The 20403-nt window shown below is 42.1% G+C and overlaps 1 protein-coding gene across 2 annotated transcripts; it reads right to left on the bottom strand.

The window, feature by feature from the left end:
• Positions 1-8033: 8033 nt before the first annotated feature.
• On the bottom strand, positions 8034-15651 carry LOC104851359 (zinc finger protein 345-like). 2 transcript variants are annotated; one of them, XM_033760206.1, is made up of 4 exons: positions 15120-15651; positions 14865-14925; positions 11698-13003; positions 8034-10692 (listed from the first exon to the last, which is right to left on the bottom strand). In XM_033760206.1, exons 1-4 carry the CDS (start codon positions 15151-15153, stop codon positions 10099-10101), a joined length of 1995 nt encoding a protein of 664 aa, XP_033616097.1. In that variant the 5' UTR covers positions 15154-15651; the 3' UTR covers positions 8034-10098. The 2 variants fall into 2 exon arrangements, with proteins under 2 accessions (XP_033616097.1, XP_010606824.1); XM_010608522.3 differs by having other exon boundaries at positions 8034-13003; positions 15120-15649.
• Between the last annotated feature and the right edge of the window lie 4752 nt (positions 15652-20403).

Below are 20403 nucleotides of genomic sequence, written 5' to 3'. Positions count from 1 at the left end.
CCAGGTAGAGGAGAGAAGGGAGCTCCTGCCCGGGTGGGTGGAGCTCCCGGGATAGACTGGGACCCAGGGTCTCCCGGGACGGGACTCTCGCCTCAGCTCCCTCCCGAGAAGTGCGTTTCAGCCGTTTCCTCCTGGCTTTCCCGAGCTGCCCCGCTTTATGCATGGACTCCGTGTGCCCTTCCTGGGAACCGGGTCCCTCGTGTGCTCAGAGGGTCATGGTCGGTGTCCTGCGGGAGAATCGATCCCCTGATGTGCGGAAACATCGTGAGTGCGGGACGGGACGGCACGCGGTGGACAGAGGGAGGGCGGGCTGTGTGACGGTCGGTACGTGGGGCGGAGGCGGCAGGCTTCGCTGCGAAGATTTCACACTGCCTCCATCTACTCATTTTCACTCAGGAATGTGAATATATGGCCCCCTCAAAAAGGAATACAGTTCTTATATAGATAGAGAAACGAGAGTTAAGTGATAGCGATGTTCTGCAAAAGAGCAAAGACGAAAGAGAAGCAACCTTTTCCCGTTCCCTCAGACAAACTTCAGACTTCATCCAGGATAATAAACAACCCTCAATGCTGAACATAAACATATTGCCAGGCATGAGGGCCGGGATGGCTGCTGAAATGGAGCCCACATCTGACCCACTTGGAGAACTCTTGGTGCCGAGGCAGGACACATAAGGGCCTCAGCCTGTACTCTCTGCCTGCCCAATAGTTTCCTAGTCAAAGGTTCAAATTCTCCCAATTTCAGCACTAATGTTCCTACAAGGCAAATATCATGTGGAGTCCTAGTGATAGGAGGCATACGATATAGAACCACCACGTCATCCAAATAATATAAGGGAAATGAACCTCCCAAGAAACTGGACATTTCTTATACCAAGTTAATTTCTTCAAAAATTGAAAGATGAATTCTAGGAGCATAGGAGGTTAAGAATAGGAAGTATTTCTTCAGAAAAAAAAATAGCTTCTGTCACAGCCAGGGATTTAGTTTACTTGCACTGCGGGTGCCTCACAAGTTCAAGGACCTGAGTTTGTTCCCCCTTATTTGAGTTTCAGGTACAAAAAAGCTTCCCTCTAAAGACATAAGAAAGGCCTAGAAAGTGGGTTTCTGGGGACAGTAAGTCTCTAGTGATTTTTAGAAAGCAAACCCAGGAGGTAAGGCAGGGTAAAATGGGACCACACTATGCTCAGCTAATAAGATTACAAGTATGGTCACTTTGATAATATTGATTAAATGGGGATCAAGTGGGGAAGTTGAGTAGCAAGCATACTTGAAAGATACAAAGTCTTGGGCCAATAACTTAGCTGAGTGTCTCTCCACTTGTCTTGAAGGTCTTCAGTTTGATGCAAATTAAAAAAAAAAAAAAAAAGGACAAAGAAAGAGGATCTTTTACGGAAGGAAAAGGTTATGCAGGATTTGTTCCTCTACCCAAGGTAAATGATGCCTATTCAGAATATGAATTACTGGGCCGGAGATTTAGGTCAGCCTTTCCGCAAGTGCAAGGACCTGAGTTTGATCCACCAAACCAAAAAAAAAAAAAAAGAGAGAGAGAGAGAAAAGAATAAGAATGGTTGATGTTCATCCCTAGGGAAAGTATGCCGATGTTCCCATTTCTCTTTCCTTGAAGCCTAAACTTCACGGCATGTGGCACAGACCACAGGTGGAGTGAGTTCTTCTCAGGGCAGGGATGCAGCTGAGGCACAGCGTCTGCCTGGCAAGCGTGAGGCCCTGAGTTTGAATCTGCACACAGAAAATGTCCTGATCTTCTGCACTCTCCAGGGCCTGGCCTTGTCTGACTGCCTATATTTCTAAATAACTTACCTGTCCACAATACTGTGGTACTCTGGATTATAACTGCTTGCTGTGAGAGGTATAGGATACTTGAAAACCTCCCTTCTACGGGTCTGCTCGAGCCTGCTGATGTGACCTGAGGGACCTTAGCTGGGCCCTGCCCCTCCCTGGAGGCCAAGTCCCTGCTCTCGGCTTCCTGCCTCTCATAAAGTAGTTAGACTTTCCTCACGCGTACTTACCACGTTTCTGCATTGGAAGAAGTCTAACCCAGACTGCAGTCTCTCAAACAATGGGACATTTTGTTTTGTTTTTGCAGCACTGGGGATCAAAGGCAAGGCCTTCCCCATGCAGGTAAGCGCTGTACCACTGAGCCACCCCACCCCACCTCCACAGCTGCGCTATTTTGTCGAGGTTTGCTGATGACCTGGCTTATTTCCGTTTTTGTAGAGAGCATCTCCTTACATAGTCCAGGCTAGCCTCAAACGGACTCTGCTACTTCCGCCTGTTTGAAATAAGCACTGAGACTCACATGATACTCACTGCAGACAATGAAACACTCAGACATCAAGAAATCTCAACAAGGGTTTTACTTTGAAAAAGGGTGCAAGCTCACCCCAGTCCCGAGGTAGTAGGTGCCGTGAGGCTTGGGGGAAGCCGGGATGATCGGCCCTAACACATGGGAAGCAGCTATCTTTAAATTCTCCGGCTCAATTCAAAGTCACAATCGAAGGCGATTGATAGCACCAGTGTCACAGGAAAAGGGTGGCGCGTTTCTCGGTACATTAGAGGGGACTTGTGGTTTGCAATGCAAAGTCCTTGGTTCTGATCATGGAAACCAACCAGCTGGACTTAAGTTGCTTATGCTCTTTCCTTATCCCATTGTCCTTTTAAAGTCTCTACAGTCTTTAGTGATAGCTCAACTGTCAGTTTTTAAACATATTCTCCTGCTGACGTGGAAAATAGATTTTACAATTTGAGTTCCACTAATTTCACTCAGATTTGTGGTTCAGACTACGCATCTGTCTTTGAAAATATTCTCAGTATACAGTTGGAGAAGAGGAAGAGGATGGGTGGAAACAAAGATAGTGGAATTAATCAAAGTACGCACTAACAAAAATTATCTTCCATGTGCATTTGAAACCAATGAATCGTGTCCTGTTGCTATTGAGGAATGACTTGTAAGATTTTCTTTTCGCTACCAAATTAAAAGAGGAGCCAGGTATGGTGGCACAGGCCTATAATCTCAGCACTTGGGAGGCTGAGGCAGGGTTGCCTTGGGCTATAGAGTAAGTTCAATTCCAGCCTGCGCTATATAACAAGACTGTCTCAAAAAAGCAAAACAACATAAAGATATTGAAATCTTACTATAATTGTGTATTTTACTTGCGTGTCTGTCTTTTCTTCGTTCTGTTCACATCCAGAAATGGTCAGGATCACGGTGCATTGGCCCCTTCCTCGCGTCCCGACCTGCATCCCACCAGGAGGGCTTTGCTCAGAGACCCACGTTGCCTTTGTTGATAACCCCACTGCAGCTGCCCTGCCGTGTTAGCATCTGCCTTTTTACTACATTGTGCTGTCCTAATCAAGTGGATTCAGTCCACTTGAATATAGGAAGAATCATGGAAATATAACGTTATGAAAACAATACAATAAATTATTCATGGCAAAAACAATTACAAGTGTAGTGGATATTCGTCATTTAATGAAGGAATTATGGTCCTGTGAGAAAAGCTCACTAACTGAATTGGTTGCTAAATGAGAAACTACAGTGTGTACATTTCAATATTCAAAACAAAGTAAATTTCAATTTGCTGATTGCTTTATTTGCATAACTTTGGGATCCAGTACTACAAAGAAAAATGAAATAAAGTTGAAATTATCTACTTGCAGTACAATCAGCAAAAATTACTGTCCTGAGAAGTCATAAATCCAAGTGGTGGATTGCATGTCTAAAGAGCAAGCCTCAGTCTTGGGTCCAAACAGTCAGTAAACAGGTAGTCATTCACTGAGGACTGTGTCTAGTGGATACTAAAGAACGTAGACTTTTTTTTTTTCTTCTTTTTATGAGACTGACCTAGAACTCAGTATGTAGCCGTTCCTGGTCTCGAACTCACAGTGATCCTCCTGCCTCAGCCTCCCACGTGCTGGGATTGCAGACATTCGCCACCATGCCCGGCCAAAAAATGGGTTATTCATGAGGTGTCAAAGAAGCTCAGCATGATACCTGTTATAAATGGTGCATCTGAGACCACTTGACTGAGACAGGTTTTTGTGTGAAAAAGAAGTTTATTCCGGTGAACAGAGACTAAAAAAACATCAGGGGCTAAAATCAGGAATAGATTCCAGCAGCCTGCTGGGAAAGCTGAGTTTTTTAACATCCATGTGTGGATGGGCTCACGTTGGGCAAAATAAATAGCAGCAGCAAGCTGGGAGGGACTTCATCCTTGGGCAGTTACGCTAACATGGAGAGAGAGCCAACTGATCAAGGAATTAGGATATAACTACTGAAAAGGGAAAAAAGTCTTGAAAAGGGGAGCTATGATCACAAGTATTTATGACAGAGGACTACCCAGCTAACATACAGAGCTAGGCTGCCTCCCCAGCCCCCAGCACCCTGGGCCTTCATGGGAGCCAACCAGAGAGGACTGCCCAGCCGTGCAGATGCAACCTGTAGCGACCCCTCCTGTGCTCTCAGGCCTCTTGGTTTTCCTGCTACCTGGATCCACACTGCAGAGGCACAGGTGGTCATAAAGGACATTGTACTGAGCTCCAGAACATAGAATGGGAGCGAACCACTGCAATAAAGGCACATCAGATCTCCGTAGTTGGTAAATCCAAAGAATCACCACCTCCCATAAGAACTGGACCATCTGCAGGAGGGCAGCTGGAACCTGCTGTAGAGCCTGACAGAGTTTAACCCGGCAGGAGGTCCAGAGCTCAACTTGGGCCTTGCAGCCCGAATTCATCCTGACTCTCGGGGGTCTGCCGTTGGCTTGCTGAGACTGACTGACTTAGTTCTGCACTGTGCCCACATTGTCAGTTGTGACAGCAGATACACCCTGAATGGGGCCCTTCAATTTTTTTGCTTATTTTTATTTATTTATTTATTTTGGAACTGGGGATTGAACTCAGGTCCTTGCACTTGCGAGGTAGTCACCAGAATGACGGAGCTAAATCCCCAGCACTCATTTTTAATTTTTATTTCTAAATTTTTATTTGTTCTCACTCTTCAAATTCTTCCATTTTCTTATTTTTCCCCTCAATCTCTTGCTCCTCCACATTGTCTTCATCTCCCTTTTTGTTCCTCTTCCTGCCCTAATTCGGATTTTTTTTCATTCTCTCAAATGTCTTTAGTTTCAAAGGAAAGTGAGTGCAATGTATAGCTTTCCTATTACTGTTGTTCTATTCTTGTCTTTCATCTAGCACTATCTTTCCCTCTTGTCTTCAACAGTATCCTAGGGTTTGTGTGATCAACCTGTGCCTTCCGGCTTCACTTGAAACCTTCTCATATCTCTCTAACTATTCCTCACCTCCCACCTCCGTCTAATTCCCCACCCTGAAGGGCAAAGTTGCTATACTGAAGAGTTTATTTACTGTAAGTGTATTTTGGGCTGGTCCTCAATTTTGACTGAATTCACATGGTTAAAGGTGATAGATTAATAACTACCACAAATTGTCAATTTCTAAGCTGTGCTTGATGCTGCTGTGTTGCTGATTGTATCAATTGGGTTAAAGGGTTGTGATTAATTTAATCGGTTGTCCTTCCTGATATTATGAAAAGGAGAGTGTCTCTGAGTCATTAGAGACTCAAAACCTAAAGAGCAGCTGTATCAGGAAGATCGAGGTACTAACGCAGGAATTAAACCAAGGACAGACCAACAACAAAAATAAAAATAAGAAAACACTTCAGCAAGGCACAGATATAGACTCCTAATTCACCAATGGCAAATTCTGTGGGAAACGAGGTGGAAAAGTCTGACAATGAGCCACCACGACACCCTGAATTCATAGCACAGGAAGTAACAAAACAGATCAATCAGGCTCTAGAAAAACTCGAAATAATTTCTCAGATAACTAGAGATGGTGAGCACAATGAAAGACATGATTAGAGAGACTCCAGAACAGAAACAGACCCCCTCCCCAAAAAAGATGAGTTCAGGACCACGATAGAAGCCATGAATGCACAGTGTAGGAAAGAAATGGAAAACATGTCAAACAGATATCCAGGATATTAAAAACTCTATAGAGCGCTTTACAGCAGAATGAACAAATGTGAAGATAGAATTTCAGATATAGAAGATAGGATTGCAGTCAGTGACTATGAAAAGAGAGATCTCTTAAAAACATTAAGGGATCGCTGAGTGCGATGGCGTACACCTGTAATCCCAGAACTAGGGAGGCTGAGGCAGGAGGATCACTGCTAGTTGGAGACCAGCCTGGGCTACACAATGAGTTCCAGGTCAGTCTCAACTGCATAGTGAGACCCTGTCTCAAAAAAAACAAAAAACCAAACCAAACCAAACCAAAAAACAAAAAACCACAGTAAGGGATCATGAGAAATTGATCCAATAACTCCTAGATGATGCAAACAAGAATAACACTGATAGGGATCCAGGAAGTAGAAGGAGAAAGTATAAATGACATTTAAAAAAAAAAACTGTTCATAGAAACAATGACAGAAAGCTTCCCAAACAGAGCAAAATAATTTGACATACAAATAAGTGAGGCACATAGGACTCTAATTATCCAAGATAAAAACAAAAACACAAAAACAAACCCATACCTAGACATGTAATACTCAAAATCCCAGAAAAACCAACAGAACAAAATATTGTAAGCACTTAGAGAAAAGAAACAAATCACATGCAAAGGAAAGCCCTTAAGAATCACACCAGACTTCAACACGAATCCTTAGGTCGAGGAGAGCCTGGAGTGAGGTATTTCAAGCCCTAAAAGAAAACAACCTCCAACTTAGACTGATGTATCCTGCAAAACTTTTTTACAATGGATGGGGAAATAACATACTTACACGACAAAGAACTGAGAAGCCTTATGAATACCAAAGCAGCACTACACAGAATTCTAAATAATATTCTAGAAAAAGACAATGAAGGTCACAACACCATGAGGCCCAACAGAGCAAATCAATTAGGCAAGGAACTGAAGGGAGGCGGGATTAAAAAGAGCCACCGACTGGAGAATAACATGACAATAAGTAGATACACATCAGTTATAATCACCAATGTCAAAGGCCTCAATTCACCAATCAAAAGAAACAGACTGGCAGAATGGAGTAAGAAGCAAAATCTGACAATATGTTGTATACAAGAAACACACATAATTCAAAAAGACACTCACAAATTAAAAGTGAAAGGACGGAAAACAGTTCTCCATGTGACAGAAGCCCAGGAAAAAGCAGGGGTACCTATTTTATTCACAGACGAAGTAAATTTCAAACGAAAACTGGTTAAGACAAAGAAGCGCACTATATCCTTGTGAAGAGAACAATCCAAAAGGAAGAGATGACAATCATGAATATATATGCACCAAGTATTAGTGCCCCCAACTATACAAAACAAGTATTAAGGGACATGAAAAACCAAATCAGTACTAATGCTATTGTAGTGGGGGAACCTATATACCCCACTGTCATAGATCATTGAGACAAAAAAATCAACAATGAAATACTAGAACTGAACCAAGTTTTTAAAGAAATGCACTTAATAGATGTCTACAGCGTTTCATCCCAGAAAATCAGAATATACATTCTTATTGGCTGCACATGGGTCATTCTCCAAAACAGACCACATACTAGCTCATAGAATATGTTTAAATAAATGCAAAGGAGTTGAAGTTATCCCACGTATATTATCAGACCAGAGTGCAATTAAGCTGAAGATCAATAGCATAAGAATTCCTAAGAAATGCACAAACACATGCAAATTGAGTACTACTCTCCTGAATAATCAATGGGTCACAGAGGAAATTAAAGAAATTAGTCAAGTTTTTACAAATAAGTGATGGCAATACAACATACAGGATGTACGGGACACAATCGAGCAGTTCTACGTGAAAAATTCATAGCAGAGAATGCCCACACAAGGAAAATATATCCAGCTCAAGTAAACAACCTAATGATGGATCTTAAACTCCTAGAAAGACAGGAAGAAGAAACAGCCAAATCTCGTGCAAGGGAGGAAATTATAAAGATCAAAGCAGAAAGCAAGGCTAAGATACTGTCCATTTTGTTTATTCTTTCAAACAAACACCTTTTGAATCATTGTGTTTCTCAGTCTCAATTTATTCTGTTCCACTTTTCCCTTTACAATTTCCCAACTCATCAGAACTTCGGATTTGTTATTCCAGGAACCTGAGATGCAATGGTAGGTTATTTACGTGAGTTTATTTGGTTTTCCTGATTTAAGTGGTTTGAACCATGTATGTTTTGCCCAGGTATCACTGCTTTCATTCTGCCTTATAGGTTATGTTGTATTGCTATTATAATTGGACTCTAGAAACTAATGTTTACTTCAATATCTTCTGAGACTCATTTATAGAAGATAGTATTCTTGAGTTCCCTTAGTTTCTATACATTGTTGACATTTATTTCTGTCATTGCCCTATGATCTGATAATATCCATGCAATAATCTTGATTCTATTGTATGTACACAGGAATGCTTTCTGGGCTAGTACATGGTAGGTTGTTCACACTGTGGTCTTCAGTTTCTCTAAGGTGCACAAGATCACCAGTCCTGTGAAGTCCATTTGAACTTCATGTCTGTGATGTGGGAAGGACCCATGCCAACGTGTGCCCCTCACCATGGGAAAAATGATCACTGTGAGGTTGACGGCTGTGGTGAAGACCGGTGTTTGTGCTTAGGTTTTCTCCGTAAGATCAGAGGAAAATTGTGGAAGAATGGAAACAATGATGAAATGTAGTAGTAACAATTATGTAATCACACAAATAGTGACTACATTCTAACACAAAACTGAAGCATTTACCTAAGCACAGACTATTACTGTTGCTTAGTAACACACGTTTTGTGTGTGAGGGGTTAGATAGAATCTTCCTATTTAGTTCAGGCTTGGCTTACACTCACTACATAGTCCAGAACAGTCTAGATGTCCTGGGGATCCCCTTGTCTCAGTCTTTCACGTGCTAGATTAGCCGTGGGATACGATGCCTGGCAGATAAAACACAGGGTTTACACAAAGAATATTAATAAACTGAGCTACACCTGCAGCACTTCATATTTCATTGTCACAGGTTCCACTGTCAACCTGCGCTTCCTGAGCGGGTGGGATTACAGACACAAACCACCGGTAGCACTAGACTTTTTTTTTTTTTACGCTAAGATGGTAGGAAATAAATATGCTCAGGAAAGAATTACCTCTATTTTCATGTTTCCTCAGGCTGAAATAGCAGAACGCACTACACAAAGTCTTGATAAAGAACTGATTATAAGTGAGCTGTAATAAAATTAGCCCCGTATTTCATCATGTAAAAACTAATGCTATGTTCTACAATGTAGTAATACGTCATGAAGCACACAGGTTATTTACCATTTCACTGTAAAACAGACACACTTTTTAACAGGAGAGATGGTGAAAGTCTGTAATCCCAGCACTTGTAAGGCTGAGGACTGCCACCAGTTTGAGACCAGCCTGTACTACATGGGGAAACACTTCTTAAAAAGCCAAAAGAAGTAAACAGTTGAGACAGAGCTTTTATAATATTGCCCACATGATGGCTAATTTAATCGTCTAAGCATAACTAACTTGTTATGATTAGGTACACTGTTCAAAATATTAGGGCTACCAATATATACCTAGGGATTTCCCCCATATGAGTTCCCTACATGAATTTGACAATCTTGGTTTCTGCTAAAAGCTGTTCCGCACCATTTACATAAACAAGATTTCTCCTCAGTACGAGTCTGAAAAGGTATCTGACAACACCTGTGTGCTGAAAACTTTCCCACCTTGCTTACATAGGGTTTTGCACTAGTGTGAATCCAGTCATGTTTGACAATAACTGAATGTGCTGAAGGCTTTTCCACACTGCTCACATACATGTGGTTTCTCTCCACCCTGAGTCCTCTGTTGCCCTTGACAAATTCTGTCTCCTGAGTGTTCCCACCCTGCCCACATACATATGGCTTCTTGCCAGCGGGGACTGTTCATCTTTTGACCCTGTTGTGTTGGAAGACTCACACAGACGTATATATATATATTCTTCTTTTCCCTTCCCAGTGGGTCCTTTCATGTGTTTGACAGGAATTGTATGCTGAAAGCTTTCCCACACTGCTTAAATACACATGGTTTTATTCCGATGAGTCTGCTCATGTCTTTGACAAGATCTGTGTGTGCCGAACACTTCCCCACAATGCTTACATATATAGGTTTTCTTTCCAGTGTGAGTCTCTTCATGTCTTTGGCAACCACTACGAGTGGTAAAACCTTTCCCACACTGCTTACATACATACGGTTTCTCCCCTGTGTGCCTCCGTTCATGTATCTGACAATCATTGTGTGTGCTAAACGCTTTGCCACACTGCTTACATACATACGGTTTCTCCCCTGTGTGCCTCCGTTCATGTATCTGACAATCATTGTGTGTGCTAAACGCTTTGCCACACTGCTTACATACATACGGTTTCTCCCCTGTGTGCCTCCGTTCATGTATCTGACAATCATTGTGTGTGCTAAACGCTTTGCCACACTGCTTACATACATACGGTTTCTCCCCTGTGTGCCTCCGTTCATGTATCTGACAATCATTGTGTGTGCTAAACGCTTTGCCACACTGCTTACATACATACGGTTTCTCCCCTGTGTGCCTCCGTTCATGTATCTGACAATCATTGTGTGTGCTAAACGCTTTGCCACACTGCTTACATACATACGGTTTCTCCCCTGTGTGCCTCCGTTCATGTATCTGACAATCATTGTGTGTGCTAAACGCTTTGCCACACTGCTTACATACATAGGGTTTCTCCCCAGAATGACCTCTCTCATGTCGATTGCAATTACCTAGTCTGCTGAAAGCTTTCCCACACTGCCTACAGACATAGGGTTTCTCCCCACCGTGAGTCCTCTCATGTCCTTGACAAACTCTGTGTGTTCTGAAAGCTTTCCCACACAGTTTACATGCGTACGGTTTCTCCCCAGTCTGAGTCCCCCCATGCGTTTGGCACTCTCCACTTGTGCTGAAACCTTTCCCACACTGATTACGTACATAGGGTTTCTCTACAGTGTTAGTCCATTCATGTGTTTGACATGCACCAGGGCTGAGACCTTTCCCACTTTGTTTACATAGGTACAGTTTCCCTCCAGTGTGAATCCTTTCGTGTATTTCACAACTGCCATGTGTGCTGAACGTTTTCCCACAGTATTTACGTACGTAGGGTTTCTTCCCAGTGTGAGTTTCTTCATGTTTTTGATAAGAACTACAAGTGATAAATCCTTTCCCACACTGCTTACACACATAGGGTTTTTCACCAGTGTGCCTCTGTTGATGGGCTTGACAGTAAGCACCTGTACTGAAAGCTTTTCCACACTGCTTACATACATACGGTTTCTGCCTCGTGTGAGTGTGCTCGTGTCTTTGACAAGATCTGCGTGTGCTGAAAGCTTTCCCACACTGCTTACATACAAAGGGTTTCTCACCAGTGTGAGTCCGTTCATGTAATCGACAATGAGCATGTGTGTTGAACGCTTTCCCACAATGCTTACATACATAGGGTTTCTGTCCAGAGTGAGTTTGTCCATGTCTTTGACAAGCACTACGAGTGATAAAAGCTTTCCCACACTGCTTACATACATACGGTTTCTCCCCTGTGTGCCTCCGTTCATGTATCTGACAATCACTGTGTGTGCTAAATGCTTTGCCACACTGCTTACATACATAGGGTTTCTCCCCAGAATGACCTCTCTCATGTCGATTACAATTACCTAGTTTGTTGAAAGCTCTCCCACATTGCCTACAGACATAGGGTTTCTGCCCACCGTGAGTCCTCTCATGTCCTTGACAAACTCTGTGTGTTCTGAAAGCTTTCCCACATTGCTTACATACGTAGGGTTTCTCTCCAGCGTGAGTCTGCTCATTTCTTTGACAATCTCCACCTATGCCGAAAGCTTCACCACATTGCTGACTTACACAGAGTTTCTCTATAGTGAGGGTCTGTCCATGTGTTTGACATTCACCATGTGTGCTGAACGCTTTCCCACAATGCTTACATATGTAGGGTTTCTGTCCAGAGTGAGTTTGTCCGTGTCTTTGACAAGCACTATGAGTGATAAAAGCTTTCCCACACTGCTTACATACATACGGTTTCTCCCCTGTGTGCCTCCGTTCATGTATCTGACAATCACTGTGTGTGCTAAATGCTTTGCCACACTGCTTACATACATAGGGTTTCTCCCCAGAATGAACTCTTTCATGTCGATTACAATTACCTTGTCTGCTGAAAGCTTTCCCACATTGCCTACAGACATAGGGTTTCTCCCCACCGTGAGTCCTCTCATGTCCTTGACAAACTCTGTGTGTTCTGAAAGCTTTCCCACATTGCTTACATACGTAGGGTTTCTCCCCGGTGTGAGTTCTTTCATGATTGTCACTTGATTTGCTGTTAGTGAAGAAATTTTCACAGTGTTTAACTACATACTTTTTTCCTCCAGTGTGACCTTTTTCATGTATCTTAAGATCATGGTAAGAAATAAAAATTTCCCCACATGTTACACATGTGTATCTGTTCACTTCACTGTGACTTCCCTCTCCAATCTGAGCACTGCTGGGTGTAATGAATGATGTCACATCTTGCTTATATTTAAATGGCTTCATTTCAACGGTACTTTCTTCAGTGCAATCAGGGAAGGATTTTCCGCCTAGCATATGATCATGGGGTTTCTCCCCAGGAGGAGTCTTTGCATATTTCTGAGATGACTGAAGTTTTATGCAGGTTTTTCCATGTATGTTACAGTTAGACAGCTTTCCTTGAAATCCCTGCTGCTCAGGTGATTTGAGTCCAGCGTCGGCTGTGATGGGCCCATCTGCTGAGGAAGGACCAGTCAGGTGCCTTCTACAGGAGAGGCTCCCACCTGGATTTATATGAACAAGTTTCATGTGCGCATTCGTATCTGGAGTCTGAACAACAGCTTCTCCACCTTGGTACCGTAATTTATACTGACAGGATTTCTCTCCCTCTTCACTTCTGTAGAAGGGAAAAGTAACAGAACAACCAATCACATTGAAAAGTGACTTTGTAGTACTGAATTACCATGAGGAGATCTGCTCTGACGTCCCCTCAGAATATTTCATCATGAATTTACTGCACACGCTGGAGGATGGCTTGGAAACAGCTTTTACCACAACAGAAGGATTCACCTGTGAGTTCACAGCGGATACATTTGCAATACACACTACTCAACTTCATTTTGAGGGAGTGGAGTACACCTTTATGAAATACGCTGCACAGAGATTTTTAAACCTTTTCGTCTATAACTCTATCCCCTCTGGCTTCCCCCGTCTTCATCCACCCCAAAATGTCTGCCTTTTTTATTCTACCACTCACTTTTGTTTTACTGCTTCATTCATTTGTAGCATTTTCATGCAAAATATAACTTGTGATATGGAAATTTCTGTGCTTGAGTGATTTAATCAACATTATGGGCTCTAGATCCATCCATATTTGGCAAATGACATCACTTCCTTCTCCTGTTGGACGAGTACTATTCCACTGTGTGTAGAACCACAGGGTTTTCAGTGCTGGAAATTGAACCCAAGGATTTAGCACTGAGATACATCCACAGGCTTCTCATCAATCATTAAATTACCCTGGCTGAGCATGAATGTATGATCTTCCTGCCTCAGCTTCCCAGGGTGCCTGGATTCCAAGTATTCCCCTTTATGCCCCGCTATCCTGTATCTCCTTAATCAACCTATCTGTGAATGGGCACTTAGGCTTTCTCCAGAGCTCACATGGGTCTTTATGCAACACTGTGATAGGAGCACTTCACCTTTTGGGGCAACGTACACAGTACAAGGAGAGCTGGAAAAAATGGAATTCCTAGTTTTCCTTTTCTGTGCAATCTCTATTTATATTTCTGTAAATTTTATACCACACTGACAGTCCCACCGATAATATAAGGGTACAGCCTCTAATATTTGGGAACATGAATGGACTGTTTGCTTTGGAGGACTGCTTGAAACTATGATAAAAACAGAGGCATTCATTTGGATTTTGAATATATCCAGGAAATTAGCAATTTTTTTTTTTTTTTTGTACCGGGGATCGAACTCAGGTCCTTGCGCTTGCGAGGCAGGCCACGGAACCGCTGAGCTAAATCCCTGGCCCGAAATTAGCAATTTTTAAAAATCTGAAATGTGTCTATCTCAAGATGAGCATTGCTTATTTAATTTCTATGATATGAAAGCGATCTTTTAAAAACACATGTATATACAGTTAGAACTTGGCTCTCAATGTATACACAGAATTTGGTTTAATTCTCCCTGAACATGTACATACAACCTACTTCATGAAAGCTCTACTTTGGAGTGTGGAACATCATTTATTTGTCGTTTGGGGGTTTTTAATTTTTTTGGTGTTGGAGATCGAACTTGAGACCTTGCACTTGCAAGGCGGGGGGGTGGAACTACTGAGCTAAATTCCTGCCACATGTTCTTTTTGTTTTTTGAGAGAGTCTCACTCTGCAGCTGAGCTTGGCCTTCCATTCACTATGTGGCCAGGGGTGGACATGAACTCGAGAGGTCTCCCGATTTTCCTGCCTCAGCCTTCCAAGCGCTGACATTACAGGTAGGCGCCACCACTCCTGGGGTTGGTCCTTTTACGTGAGTCGAAGATGCCCATTGTGGTATAATGTCAGCTCCACCTATGTTTCAGACATTGGAATGTTTCAAATACTCAATGGTCAGATTAGAGACGGTCAATACAGGTAAGTCCTTCGAGAAAGTTTGTGAAAAGAAAGAAATCTGAACAAAGTGCTGTCTGTGTAGTTGCCTTGGTTTTCATATTCTGACACTTGAGGAGCATTCTTCTTGTGAGTGCAAATTACCTTAGACTTTTCCTGCAAGTGTTGTACTCATCTTCAATGTGCTGGTCATCTGAATGTCTTCCTAAAGTGTAGAACAGAAATATGATAATGACTTACTGTGTTATACCAAACTCAGTAGATTCCAGTTAGTCACTGAAAGATGTGCACACGCCTACAAGATGCCTTATAACGTTTCCACCTTCCAATTAAGAAAAGTGCACTGTTGAGCACAAACCAACACTGACTGCGTACGTGAGAAAACGATATCTTCCTTACCTATGGCAGCCAGGTTCCTAAAGGTTTCCCACATCACATCTCTGTAGAGCTTCTTTTGGGATGGATCCAGCAAAGCCCACTCCTCCTGGGTGAAGTTCACAGCCACATCCTCGAAGGTCAGTGCCTCCTAAATCATCAGACACGTGTTTCCAGGAAGAAGTATGAGATTCACAACATGGAACATCTCATCTCTCCTCAGACACAGCCCATATGAGGCTGAGGTTTCCGAATGTTTCCTTCACGTCTCAGTCATGAAACACTTAACTGTCCATTCACATGTACACGTCATACAGGAATTTTCATGTTACACTGGAATTCACTGCTAATGTAACTATGCAAGGGGAACCTGGGTCAGCCCCAGTTTCTTTGTACAATGCCTCTCAAGCATGGTTCACAGAAGGAGCCTACAAAATTAGAATCCAAGTAAAAAAAGTAAGGTAGACAAGTACGTGAAGTTACTCTGATTGTACAAAATGTCATTTTTCTGACCTTAATATTTTTATTTTTTGGTACTGGGGATCAAACTCGGGTCCTTGCGCTTGCAAGGCAGGCGGTGGAACCACTGAGCTAAATCCCCAGCCCTCTGGCCTTAATATTTAGGGAATTGATTTCTTCCCTCCCTGGCTCTATTCAGACGGTAATTTGAAATTTCAACCTGGTTTCATAGCCAAAGCCTTAATTAAGCAATAAGAAAAACCTATAAAACAAAATTTGGATAGCTAATGGAGAAAATTATACAGTTCTTCTCAGAGAGTGTCTAAGGAAAATGAAATGAGATTAAGGAACATATAGTGACCTATGCTTCAGTTACCTGAAGTGTGGTGTCAGAGAGAGACAAATGGGGGAAGACTCATACGGTGAAAATGCATCGTAAATGTACTGACCACAAATACGTGGGAACTTAAGCAGTTCTGATAACGAAAGGAGAAACTAAGGAATCATTATGTTTTCACTTCGAGTTCAATCCCCGGGACTGAAAACGAGTTCAATCCCCGGGACCGAAAAACAAACAAACAAAAAAATTAAAGGCTGAAAGGTTTATTGCAGCTCACAGTGTGCAGAGGTTTCAGTGTATGACGCGTTGGCTCCAAGGCAGGGTGGAATGGAAGAAGGGAATCACAGAGAGCACGCAGTCTACGGCAGGCTGAAGACAGGGACGGCAGCGAGCAGTAAGTGGAAAGTGGCAACAGCAAGCCTCCTTCTGCCCTGTGTATTTCACCCGGCTAGTAGCACTCACATCCTTCATCCTAGCATCACACTGGGAGTCAGTCCCAGAATCAGACACTACAGAACCAGCTCCCTCTGAAACCCACCTGTGATCGCAGGAGGCACTGCGGGGGGAGATATCTAGATAGAAGCCATAACAGAATAGTTATTCATGATAGAATTTTTATGGCACAAAGGGGCACAAGTCACAATCTGTTTAAGATACAAGGCAGGAGGATAAAGGTATTTTATTGTTCATATGCCTCATACTTAAATTACCTCTTGAAGTGCAAAAGATAAACTTGAACACTTTTCGAATTCACCCTGAGATATCCTTTGAAAGTAAAAAAAAAAAAAAAAGTGTTTCCTTAGAAGAAAATCATTAAGCTATCAGAATTAGAGCGAGAGCTGGGCTTGTTGGCGCACACCTGTAATCGCAGCACTTGGGAGTCTGAGGCCGGGGGATCACCGTGAGTTCTTGGCCAGCCTGGGCTACATAGGAAGTTGAAGGCCAGCCTGAACAACAATAAGATCTTGTCTCAAAATCCAACCAACCAACCAACCAAACAAAAAAACCCCACAGAATTAAAGGGAAAAATTGCAACCTATGTAAATCATCAGAAGTAAAAGACACAAGAAATGAAAAATCTATTTGCAGTGACAGTTTACTGGCATAAACAGAATCTGTGTATGTGTGTACCAACTAAAATTAAACACTTGGGTGGGGATTTAGCTCAGTGGTTCCAGTGCCTGCCTTGCAAGTGCAATGACCAGAGTTCGAGCCCCACTACCAAAAACAAAAAAACAAAAAGCAAACAAACAAAAAACAAAAAAATACACACCTAAGAAATAACAGTAAAGGGGCTGGGGATTTAGCTCAATGGTGCCGCTGCCTGCCTCGCAAGTACAAGGACCAGAGTTCGATCTCCAGAACCAACCAACCCACCAACCAACCAACAAACAAACAGTTACACATAGAAACCTCAAGAGAAAACACCAAATAAAAAACAAGATCCATAACCTTGTCTGACGAAATGGGCAGAGGAAGTGGGATTGTGGAAAGATAATACCGGTAAGTACACTAAGCACAACATGAAGGATCACATGGAACATCCCACAGCCATGTCCTCCTCTTGGGAGTGTACTACATATTCTATACACAGGTGACTCATGCCAATTCCAGAAAACACACATGCTGTTGTGTATGAATCAAATGATCCATGTCGTGTAAGAATAAACTATGATTCCCTTACACATTTAATAAAAAGTAAACTTGAAAAAATGTCAACCGTGACACAGGTATGACCACATGTGAAACACAGTGAGATGAAGAAACCTCATGTAACGCTTTCCTGCGCAATTTCTATAGGACTCACACGGTAAATTTATATGAAATGGCACAATAAATAGGGAAACCAAGGATGAGTCTCATAGGGTTTCACTTGGACACTCTTAAATCTGCCCGAAGGCCCAGTTGTTATACTTTCTGAGAGTTCCTAGGACATATATATTATTATTGTTACATCTCACCAAAAGCTTTTTTTTTGGTATCAGGGGATTGAACTCATGACCTTGTGAGGCAGGCTGCGGAACCGCTGAGCTAAATCCCAGCCCACCAAAACCTTTTTGAGAATAAACTTAATTTTAAAATATATAAACACTAAATTCCCACATGAAAAGAAACTTAATTCATGCTTGCTTGCCCACATGCCAGAATGGGAAAATAAAATCATTTACAGGTTGGGCACAGCTAACAAAGCAGTACACTCGTAAATGTGAAATCCCTAGACGCTCAGAAGCAGTCTACAGAAACCTTGCTCACCATCAGAAGCAGGACCGGATAGAACATCAGAGACAAGGCAGACATTTAAGCTACTTAATGCATACGCCTCCTACCTGTGGTGCAACATCCTACGCTCTCCTGGAGAGAAGTGGCTTTCGTGTTCTCCTTTGAGAAGATACAGGACGGAGAACCAAGAGGAACGCTGCTCACGTAGCAGAGCACTAGGTACCTTAGAGCAGGACTCTCGACCGTGTGCCAAGTGTGTTCAAAGAGGGAAGAGAGGAGCCTGGCCCGAGAGGTAATGGCGGGGACCGGGGGACACACAGTGAAACTCACTCTTCCGGCAGAGTTGCGGGCTCTCAGAGCATCCGTCGGGTCCGAAGCTGCACACACCTAGGCTTTTGATCACACTGTCCTCCACTGGGACACAAACGGAATGAAATGGTGAACTCAAGCGCTTCCACTTTCCAGTTCACCAGGAAAGATGGAGAAGGAATTTTTCTTTGTCAATTACAAAAAACAAGTTGACTTAAAATGATGCTCACACAGTCATTTCTATAACAAAATCAAAGCACGATAGTTATTTCCTCTCTTTTACAAAATATATGACTGCCATATTTTGAATGCATGGGTTTACATGTTTTATCTTTATAGTACTGCTATTCAGTCCAGACATCAAACTTTACATTGTACAGAAAATTCAGGAAGGTAGGAAGAGTTCCATACATTTAAAACACATTTCTAGGGGACGGGGATTTACCTCAGTGGTTCTGCCACCTGCCTCGCAAGCAGAGGACCTGAGTTTGTTCCCCGGTACCCAAAAACAAAAACAAACAAACAGACAAACAGCTTCTAAAATATCTAAAGCAAGAAAATCACAATTTCAATGTCAAAATGAGCATCTTTTCTTGAGTTTATTTTACTGCATGACCAGTATAAAAGCAAAAATTTTCTGGAACTTAAGTACTAAAAAACAATCTCATGGAGTTCTGAAATATTTTAATCATTAATGCATAAATAGCTGATTGCAATTGTAAATTTCAAAGGACTTCACAAATGCAATGCAGCAAGTATTTTTCTAATGCACTTAATATTCTGAAACCACACAGCAGATACTTTCTGAATGGTCCCCAAACAGAGAACAAATAGGGAGTCATAATAAATTCTGTTAGGCCTTATGAAATTTTTGTATGCTGTATGACCAAATAAAAATATTGTATTTGCAAAATGTAAGTACTTTATTGAGTGTAATAAACAAAAATTAGAAATTATAGGGAAGGAAGATCTTTGGAAACCCTATGTCTGTCGTCAGTGAGTGAGGTGGGAAGCATTCCGGACCTCGGTCACGCCGAGCATGAGCTCCACCACTGGGCTACTTTCTCACTGCAAGCACATCCTTTTGAGAAGTATGTCGTTAAATAACCTATTATTTCAACAGTAAGTGAAGAAATAAATGTAGACATATTAGAATTATGGGACAATTTTGTACAAAACGTTAAAGTTTGAAAAAAATGTATTACAATACACAGCATATAAGAAATATGCTAAAAAAGTACATTCGGCTTCATGAAAATCATACAACCAATATTGAAAGAAAAAGAAATAAGAATATTGGAAATAAGAAAACACAAGGTAAAAATGAAAACTAATTATGAATGACAAGGATATTTAAATTTTTGAAAAAGGGCCCCACCACCTGACTCCGGAAGGCCATGAACTGTGACATCGAATCAGCTGTGACTCCTGTGAGGACAGCTGCATGCCAAGTACTCCTGACTAAGCAATGATATACAACTAAAATGTAACAAAATCAGGACTTATTGAATTTTACCTTATAGGTAAATAAATGCTTAGCAATAAAAATTTTCAAACCAGGTACTCAAAGAAGAGGGATGCTGGAAAATCAAAGAAACCACTAGACAACTGAAGGGTCAATATGAAACTTCCCTCCATATATTCACCTTTTTTTTTTGTACCGGGGAATCCAACTGGGATCCTTGACCTTGCGAGGCAGGCGGCGGAACCACTGAACTAAATCCTCGGCCCCTCCATATATGCATCTCACAGAGGATAAACAAGTGATTCTTTGAAACAAGAAATACACGTGAGACCCAAAGTTATAGGTCATGCATAAGGCATTAAACTGAAATCAGTGTATGTTCCGGGCGTGGTGGCGCATGCCTGTAATCTCAGCACTTGGGAGGCTGAGGCAGGAGGATTGCTGTGAGCTCGAGACCAGCCTAGGATACATAGTGAGTTCCAGGTCAGTTTCAACTACATAGTGAGACCCCGTCT

The sequence above is a fragment of the Fukomys damarensis genome, unplaced genomic scaffold (genome assembly GCF_012274545.1).
Source record: "Fukomys damarensis isolate Sample0158 unplaced genomic scaffold, DMR_v1.0_HiC HiC_scaffold_39, whole genome shotgun sequence".
NCBI lineage: Eukaryota > Metazoa > Chordata > Mammalia > Rodentia > Bathyergidae > Fukomys > Fukomys damarensis.
Note: the sequence above shows the minus strand (reverse complement) of the source record. Positions and strands in the feature narration are given on the sequence as shown.